The sequence below is a fragment of the Apium graveolens genome, chromosome 4 (genome assembly GCF_009905375.1).
Source record: "Apium graveolens cultivar Ventura chromosome 4, ASM990537v1, whole genome shotgun sequence".
Lineage (NCBI taxonomy): Eukaryota > Viridiplantae > Streptophyta > Magnoliopsida > Apiales > Apiaceae > Apium > Apium graveolens.
Genome location: NC_133650.1, coordinates 278459644 through 278469382, shown reverse-complemented (window position 1 = coordinate 278469382; position 9739 = coordinate 278459644). Strand labels below are relative to the sequence as shown.

At 35.7% G+C, this 9739-nt stretch overlaps 2 protein-coding genes across 2 annotated transcripts in view; one reads left to right on the top strand and one right to left on the bottom strand.

The window, feature by feature from the left end:
* LOC141721055 (ubiquitin-conjugating enzyme E2 36-like) overlaps nucleotides 1-6599 on the top strand; it is a 29459-nt gene extending 22860 nt beyond the window's left edge. The window contains exons 4-8 of the mRNA XM_074523792.1: nucleotides 3897-3955; nucleotides 5740-5781; nucleotides 5855-5928; nucleotides 6202-6299; nucleotides 6391-6599. Of these exons, the coding sequence (XP_074379893.1) occupies nucleotides 3897-3955; nucleotides 5740-5781; nucleotides 5855-5928; nucleotides 6202-6299; nucleotides 6391-6428 (311 nt within the window). The 3' untranslated portion in view covers nucleotides 6429-6599. The remainder of the gene's footprint in view (nucleotides 1-3896; nucleotides 3956-5739; nucleotides 5782-5854; nucleotides 5929-6201; nucleotides 6300-6390) is intronic.
* Nucleotides 6600-7329: 730 nt separating this feature from the next.
* LOC141721054 (ABC transporter G family member 10-like) lies at nucleotides 7330-9482 on the bottom strand. Its single transcript, XM_074523791.1, has one exon. The coding sequence runs from the start codon at nucleotides 9223-9225 to the stop codon at nucleotides 7393-7395; it is 1833 nt and encodes a 610-aa protein (XP_074379892.1). The 5' UTR covers nucleotides 9226-9482; the 3' UTR covers nucleotides 7330-7392.
* Between the last annotated feature and the right edge of the window lie 257 nt (nucleotides 9483-9739).

Below are 9739 nucleotides of genomic sequence, written 5' to 3'. Positions count from 1 at the left end.
GCATAGTTCTCCTCACTTTCAGAGTCTGAGGTGTCTGTCCAGCTTTTCTGCTTTGTGACAAGAGCTTTGCCTTTGTCACTCTTGGTCTTCTTGCAATCAGGAGATATGTGGCCTTTCTCACCACAATTATAACATTTAACATTGGTGTAATCTCCTCTGTCAGACTTTCCTCCTCTTCCTTCAGATCTTCTGAAATTCTTCTTATCAGAACTTATGCCTTTCCTGGAAAACTTCTTTCCCTTTCTGAACTTCCTGTATGCAATCTTTGTGATTCCTTTCACCATAAGAGCACACAGCTTCATCATCTCCTCATCAGCATCAGTCTCAGGCAAGCTTTCAGAATCTGAGTCATCATCACTCTCAGAACTTGATGACTCAGTATCAGACTTTATGAAAAGAGCTTTACCCTTGTCTTTCTTTGAGGAAGGTGTTTTGGGGGATTCCTCTTCAGCCTTGAGAGCAACTGTCCTTGACTTTCCTCCTTTCCTCTTGCTTCTTTGTTCCATCTCAAGTTCATGAGTCTTGAGCATTCCATAGATTTCATCAAGAGTTGTTTCATCAAGATTGTAGTTGTCTCTTATTGTTGTTGCCTTCAAATCCCAGCATTCAGGAAGAGCTAACAGGAATTTTAGGTTGGTATCTTCAAGATCATACTCTTTATCAACCAATGACAAATCATTCAAAAGTTTGACAAATCTATCATATAAATCATTCAATGACTCATTAGATTTTGAGTCAAAATGTTCATACTCTTGAGTGAGTATTGTCTTCCTGTTTTTCTTAACTGTTTCAGTTCCTTGACACCTTGTCTCCAGTGCATCCCATATCTCCTTGGCAGTCTTGCAGTTTATTACCCTGTTTGACATTACATTATCAATGGCACTATGCAGTAAGTGTCGTACCTTGGCATCCTTAGCAATAGATGATATATTTTCAGCAGTGTAATCACTCTTTTCCTTTGGTACAGTCATTGCTGCTTCACCTGCAACTACAACAGCGAGCTTGGTAGGTTTGTGAGGCCCTTCCTTGATTCTATCAAGATATTCTGGATCTGTTGCTTCCAGAAACATGGTCATCCTTACCTTCCATATGGGATATTCAGATGGTCTCAATATGGGAACTCTAATAGTCTCATATCGACTCTGAATTGATGTCTTTGATGATTCCTCAATTTTGGTAGGCTTAGTTGGAGTTTCTGTGTCAGACATGATTGTGTTTGGATCTTTAACTGTATGTGTGTTTACAGAAGGCTCTGATACCAATTGTTAGGTCACACTATCACTGTAGAGGGGGTGAATACAGTGTTTATTACAATCAAATCGAACTTCAAGAACTTAAATAACAGAAAACAAATTTTATTGAAACAATAAACTCTGTTACAATCTGGAACTGTTATCTCTCAGTGATGAACAAAATATCACGAGAGCTGCTAGGGTTAAGTTAATAATATTCTCGATTATGATAACACTTATAGTGTAAACCCTATGTCTGTGTTTATATGTTACACAGTTACAAGATAATCGCTAATTGATATGGAATATAATTCTGCTTCCTAATATATATCAATCAGATATCTTTTCTTCCAAGTATTCCATTTTTTATGGAATTCCTTCTTCATGCATATCTCTTCTTATGTTTATCTTGATCTTCTTAACTTTAATCAGCTGCTGTCCTTATCTGGTCGTCCTTCAGCACTTAAGTTCTGATATCTATCTCCTGATGCTTATCTCCTGATGACATAAGTACTGATATCTCTTAAGTCCTGATGTCCAGTATAAGTACTGATCAGTTAAGTACTGATCAGTTAAGTACTGATTTGTCCTGTTCAAATAAGATCTGAAATCTAAACATAAAACATATTAGCCATGACATTATCAAATATATCTAACAGAAAGCAACATTGAATTATGGTCTTAATCGTGTATAGCAAAATTAGGGGTAAAATCGGGGAAAAAATCATTTAGAAATTAATGGCGAGGGTCAACATCTTGAATGACATACTTTAAGTTTAAGGGAGGGAGTATATACAACACCTTTTGGTGTAGCGATATCTCCCTTGTCTTGAATAACACACTATAAAAATTTAGCCCTTCTTAAATAATTATCAGTTGCTTGTGCATTAAGTTGTACATTATCATTCTGATAGGCTAGATGATTAATAACTTAAAAGAAAAATATTTAGTTCTACTTTAGATCATAAAGTATCTTGTACCAAGTAACTTATTTTATGATAAGCTAAAATGGTTCTTTTGCTTGTGAGAGTTCATTGTTTGTTGTAGACTTGTTAATGATTTATATTATTGTAATCACTGAAGTTATCTACCTTCTCTACAACAAGTGTTATTATATGCTCTATCACATTGAAAAAATATAAGCTGTTTTTTAAGGCATTAGCCGTGTTACTCGAATTTGGGTTTAGAGTTTTAGACGCGTGTAACCGTCAGACTCTATCTCTAATGTTCAAAAAATTGGGGACCTGAACAGCGCCAGATCCAAAACCGGGGGTGGGCCCTGGCAATTCGTTCATGTCGTATACTTTCGTGTCGTGTATTTTTGTGTTTCGTGTACTTGAATGTCAAACACAAAACCGACATGTTTAGCGTTCGTGTATATTCGTGTTCGTGTCCTTTCGTTTCGTGTTCTTTCGTTTCGTGTCGTGTATGTCTTGTTAATTGAATATTAATATACATTAAATTTAAAATTAATATAAATTAAAATATAAGATTTTAGGTAAAATTTATAAAATATATGAAAAATATATATTTAGATCTCAATTCTATACAATATAATGAAATCAAATAATATATTAAAAATAAATATGCATACATTTATTATAATTTTACATATATTTATAAAAAAATATTAAAATTTAATTATAAAATTTATTTATGTCGTATACTTCGTGTCTTGTCGTCTACTCGAAGGTTAAACACAAAACCGACACTAAATCTCGACTGTGTATTTTCGTGTACTTTCGTGTCGTGTAATAAATATGCAGACACAAATACTAAATTTTCGTGTTGTTTCGTGTCATGTCCAAAATTGCCGGGTATAGGGTGGGGGCATTTATACCTAAAAAAGTACTTGCCTCTTAGCTTCCATTATTTCGCATAAAATAATATGTTTTTAGAAAACAAAAACTATGAAATAGATTGTAGTGACTGGCCAAAACCGCGAAAAATATATTTCTCTGTTTTTGTTCAAGTCTTCGATTATTAATTACTTAATTTTTTATTATAATGTACAATAAAAGCATAAAATAATTGTGGTTTAAATGACCAAGAAGTGACAAACAGAAATATAAATTTAGCAAAAAGAAAACAGTCAGAAATTTGAATTTTCATCACGAAATTTTTTATGAGATGGAAAAAGGTAAAAGATCCTATTTTTGTTGTTTTTGCATCTTAAGTTCACCTCATATGTGATCTTTTAGTTGGCCATAGAATTCACGTTTTAGCCAAAGGGTTTGACGCAGAAGAAGTGTCGTGTTGTGTCCCAGTGTAGGACATGATTTTGGGACCACAATCGACAAGTTGGATTGACATGGTTAATAAGCTTACTGGTGGAAGTTGAATTTTTTCCTGGCCGAAGTTACCTACGGAATTTTGCTGTTTTAAATTTGAAGGTTTTTCGCTGTTTTAAGTAATGATTTAGAGTAAACAGGTGATCACCAATGTGTAATGATTGAGCTCAATGATTTTTTACATCTTTTTCCCGGCAGTCTCTCCAAGCCGACTAATAGGTGACCGTGATTGTACATACTTCCTCTAAAAAATATGAATCTGTTTCCTTTTCCAAGCATTATTACAGGCCAGCTTATTTCCACCCTTACGAGGGTTATAGTACTGGAAATGCGTGGCACGTGATGTTAATATTTGTTTTGACTTAATATATAGGAGGAGTATTCAAGTTGGAGCTGTTTTTGCCCGAAGAGTATCCTATGGCAGCACCAAAGGTAAAATATTATTTCAAATCCCTTCTTTCCTGATGACGGTGAGGATGCAATGTGTTATCATAAATGCATTTGGGAAGTATACTGTTGTACTGAAGCATTCATGACGGCATTTGTGAAGTATTCTGTTGTACTGAAGAATGATTTGTATATGCAAAGCTACATCAGTGCTTTATCAAATTGAGAAAGATGCCTAGTCATCAAATTATAATTGTCTTATTTTGTTACGTCAATTACAAATATTTAAATCATCACACAATCTCGAACTCTTATTACCAAAAGGAGAGGGGTATCCGCTAGGCTAATACCGTAAATGCTTTAGAGTCTAGATTTGTGAACTCCTTAAGATAAAGGTAATGTTAAGTTGGTGTTAGTTGCAAACCCATTTCTTAAAATTTCTCTTATATTATATTTATTTTATATGGTTACCTATAACATCATGTTGTCACTTATAATAGCACACTTATACTTTGAAAACCAAACTGGTGTATTATTGTATGCAAAGCCAGATCAGAAAGCAGTGTTGAAAGCTTAAATGTCAGTTACACTTTCACTGATCAGGCTTCCAAGTTTTTTGTCCTGTGAGCCAGTTGCTCTGTCTGAGTAGCCCATCAGTCTGTGATGTTACATTTGAGTATGTTCAGTACTATGAAGTACCCCCTCAATCCAACTCAAACTGGCTTATCTTGACTTTATAAAGTCAAATAGACCAAAGTTTAATTATCAATGCCAATTAAAATTTATTTTTTTACAGATTGACAAATAAAAAAGTTCAATCTAATAATAGATAAAATGTATATTCTTGTAGTATTTGTTTTTGTATTACATGCACATATATAACCATAATTTGTAAGTGTTAGTCAAACTTTAGTCAATTTGACTTTGAAAAGTCAAAATCTGCCAATTTGAGTAGGACGGAGGAATTATTATAATAAATGTTATGTGTAAGTCTTTTATAGATCCAACTACCAGATTTCTAAATATAATACTTGGGTTGGTATAGTTTGCTACTGGAAAATAAATCATTTTGAAGAATTATGTCCACGTGTCTTCTGTATACCAGAAATTAGTGATTTATTCCCAACCGAAAAGGGTGGTGTTTTTTTTCTCAAAAAGAGACCTGAGAACAGAAAACCTGTTGTGCATGCAGATTAATAATTTATTTATAAGTTGAGTATAATTCTATCACTCTCAAGGCACTATATGTTGATATCTGTAGAACACAGTTCTGTTTCAAGCCCACTGATTATGGTCTCTGAACTTAGGACAGTTTTTGTTGCATGATACTTCTTTAAATTGAGGCAGCTAAGCTACGAGTAGAAAGTACCATAGAAGTGGATGCTGACATGCAAGTTGAATATCCATGAATTCTAACGGTTTATACTTGTATCTAGTACTAGAAGTCCAGATCAACTCACTCACTGTCTCTCTCCGACCTCCCCCCCCCCCCCCCCCGCTCTCTCTCTCACACACACACATACACATTAGTATCCAGGAACGGGTGATTCTTCCATAATTAATTAAAGTGGTTTGTTGGTAAGCCGTCCAATTTTGCTGCTTCTTTATTGATGTTTGTGCAGAAAGCATCTGGTTGCATTGATCGACTAACATATGAGGATGTTGCATGCACATTATTACTTATATGCCGTGTTTTACTATGATATGTTTTGTTATACTTAGAGTAAATCTAGTATTTCATATCTTAATCAATCTCATAATTGTCTACTGTTGGCTTTAGGGATTGAGGTTTTGATGACCCTGCTTTGTATCAATTTAATTTTCTACAGGTTCGCTTTCTGACCAAAATATACCATCCTAATATTGACAAGGCAAGTAGCATTTAGTGTCTATTAGTCTGTGCATAAACATGTATATTGTGCTTACATTATATTGTCTGTGTAGTTAGGACGGATTTGCCTAGATATTCTTAAAGACAAATGGAGTCCTGCCCTCCAAATTCGCACAGTGTTGTTGAGGTATTATCTTCTTGCTCTTGCAGCCCACCCTTTTCATGTACCATAGTTCTCAAAGAATGTATTGTTTGAAGATAGCGAGAAATGCTTTCACCCTTTTTGGCAGCATGGTTGTGCAAATAAATAGATGGAGTTGATTTTAGTATTAACAGTTTGTTTAACGTTTGAATTATCTTGGCATAGGACTTTTTTTTTCTCTGTGTTCTTTTAATATAGGCAGTATAGTCTGTCTAATGGCTAGTAATCATTAATTAGTGTTGTATTTTTATGAGTCAGCATCCAAGCACTTCTAAGTGCTCCAAACCCAGATGATCCACTTTCTGAAAATGTTGCTAAGCACTGGAAAACCAATGAAGTTGAAGCGGTTGAAACAGGTAATAGCGAAGTCAAAGTAAATCGGTGAAAGTTCTTTTTGCATTATATTATTTCTTGATGTGTATTGTTTCTGTCACTGCGAACCTGCAGCTAAAGAATGGAGTCGATTGTATGCAACTGGGGAATGACATGGGGATATGCTAGTTGCAGCCAGCTACCAGTTCCGCTAATTTCCTGCAAATTTAATTAGCTGAATGGTTTAATTTGCTTATTTGTTAAAATATAAAAACAATTGTACACGCCATTATGAATCTCTTTTTTAATATTTATCGTACACACTACTGACCCGATTTCTTCAATGCATTTTTTCCACAAAGTGTGCAATAATTTAGAAGCTTGATGAGTAACATATGTTTGATGCAAATTTACATATTGTGTAATTTTTTTATGTCTTCATCTGGTCAGTTATGATTTCTCGATTAAGCATGCTGATTTCCGTTGATTCTATTCCAAAGTATCGCCAGTTTCCGGTGCAAATAAAAGGACTTTAAAACACACCAACTTATTGAATTAGGTTATTTACTGTATGATGAGTTGATGACATGAACAATGATTCCATACGTTGTTAGGCATGGTTGTATACTGTGAAACATTGGCACATGATGTTTAGGATGATTAATTGTCTTTCGACACTGGTGTTATTTAGTAATGTCAGTTTGCTAGCTGCAGCATGACAAAGTTTATTTGTTTGCCTTTCCTAATAAAAGAGACGGCTTAAGTCCCGGCCTCAACCGGATGAGCTACCCGTAGGTGGGTTGCTGGGTTGCTTCGATCTTTATAACTGCCTTAATTGACAAAATAACTAAATTTGTATTACTGTCAACTATTGTACAAGATATTTAAGTGATAGTTTTTTGCTCGGTGCCCTGTAACACACATCATGCGTAATTGTATTGCAAACTGAGCTCTGGAATTGTTGTTGCATTTTGTCTTTCCCTACTTCCTTAGAAACACAGATAAAAGTATAAGAGCAATGTAGCTTTGGAAAAAAAAAAGAAAAAAAAATTATTTCACCTTAGGAACAAACCAGACGCCTCAATCGAATAGTGGTAGCCACCACCCCAGAATATGACTTAATATCTGGCGATTCTTCTATGTTCTGCTTCTGTAAGATCTATACCACAGAACCACAAAAGAAAGAAATCTATATCCCAAGATAAATGATAACATCACACCTAGATTGCTCCACTTTTGTGACTCTTTAAGGTTTTGGTTCATCAAAAATTGTTCACCATACACACATGCTCCTTCACTTAACTCCAAGCACCTGGTATTTCCCTCATCTCCTCCGAATTCATTAATTAAATAAGACTCAAATGGATACTTGAACAAACTCAGGTAATGCATAAATTTCCAGTACTTGGGCAGTTCATCCTTAGATATGAAATACCCCGAGAACAGAAAGAACGATCCCATTATTCCTCCTGTGAAGGACATTCCCATGATAATATCCGGGAATAGTGAACTACAGAATGCAACAAATGAATTTGACATCAAGGATACCAACCAAACCACTAGAGAGAAGTAGAAGAACCTGTCAATGTCTCGCCTCAATCCGACTAACCAGTAAACTATGGTGGAGTAGCACATAGCCCCTACAAAAAGGAAAGGCAAGAAAATAAAGGTGTTGGCTATTACGTAAGAAGCAATTCTATAAGCTCCACTTGAAGTTTCACGCATTAAAATCCTCCTTTCTTGCACGAAAATTGGGAGAGCTTCTATCGAGGATGAGAGTAGGAAGCTGAGGTTAAAAGCAAAGAAACCAAGTCGAGTATGAAGCTTGACTATGTCATGGTCTTTGTTAGAATTCTTAAATATTGTCCCCAGGAGAAACCCCACAAATATTGATTGAATTATTTTTGCAGAAAATAACTGTCTGGTTCTGAATATGTTATAGGTGAATCTCTGACAGAGTATGAATACCTCCTCCAAGAGCGAATTTGAGTAGAGCATATAATTTTCCTCAACATGGCCCAAAAAGGTAATTATCTCAAGACACTCTTCTTCATGCTTAGCTTCAGTTACTATGACATTACAATCTTGCATATCTTTAAGCAGGCGTTCATTCACATCAATGGAATATTCAAGTATATTGACTTGCATAGGAATGCAATGACCTGCAATCTTTAGCCGCTCTTCCAGAAGATGAAGTGACCCTTGATGAACAACAATCCCCTTGGACAACAATACAACCTGATCAAACAGCTCTATAATTCGAAACCCAGGTTGATGAATGGTCAAAATTATCGTCTTACTTTGAGTTTTGGCCATAGATTTAAGTAGCAACATCACCTGGAGAGCTGCTGCAGAGTCCAGTCCTGATGTTGGTTCATCAAGTAGAAGCACAGCAGGGTCATGAACAAGAGCAACACCAATCGATACCCTTCTCTTCTCACCACCAGATATTCCCCGTTTTGATTCATCGCCAATCCTTGCACCAGCAACATGGTCTAATCCAAGCTCCTGCAGCAGCTGCTTGGCTCTTGTTGTGGCTCTAGATATACCCCCATGAAGCCTGAAACGTGCGCTGTAAATCAGCGTTTCTTCGACAGTAAGTAAAGGGAAGAGAGCCTCATCTTGTGTGACATAACTGGATAATCTACGAAAATGCATAGTGTTCATAGCCTGATCATTCACTAGTACATGGCCCGAGACTTTACTCTGGCAAATGTATCCAGCAAGAATTTCCAACAACGTAGTTTTCCCGGCTCCACTTGGACCAGCAACTGCTGTCATCTCCCCTGGTTTGGCTTCACAGTCTACATTCTTCAGAATGTACTTGTCTGTTTCAGTAGTGGACTCCTCCGACGAACACAAGTTCAAGCATTCACGGTAGCTCTTTTTAATAGGTAATTTGTAGGAGAGGTTCTTGGCTCTAATATTGAACTGGGTAATTTTGTGATCACTAGGATTCACCATACTCATTGGTAAAGTTCTGAAAAATCAAATGACTTGAAAATAGCAAGTAAAAAGGAGGATGAGCTAACTTACCAAACTAGCCGCAAAGGTGATGATGGGGGGTACTAATTTAAATGAGCAAAAATATTAACCCAAAGTGTGTGTTTAGTGGTATCTGTTAACAGCTATATATAACACAAATGCACAACACAGCAATGGTGAGTTTAATGTGGGAGTTACAACTACATATTATACAATTCTGAGAAGGTGAGTTTAATGTGAGATTCACCTTTCTTTTTATGTTTTTTAAAACGGTTACATGTGGGATATTACAGTCAGTTTAGATGGCTTTTACAATAAAGATGTTACTATTTTTGCTTGGAGCATGATTAATAACCTACTCCATTTATTTTGAGCTGGGATAATGAGATAATCACACTCAACAGACCTTCCAAATGAGCACCAAAAATGTTTTTGAGCTGAAACGTCAAGTAACCCACTTGACCTTAAACATGAAAAAGGGGTTTCATGTTGCTGGCCA

Coding starts and splice junctions, on each gene's coding strand:
- LOC141721054 (XM_074523791.1), bottom strand. CDS start 9,225: ATGAGTATGGTGAATCCTAGTGATCACAAAATTACCCAGTTCAATATT.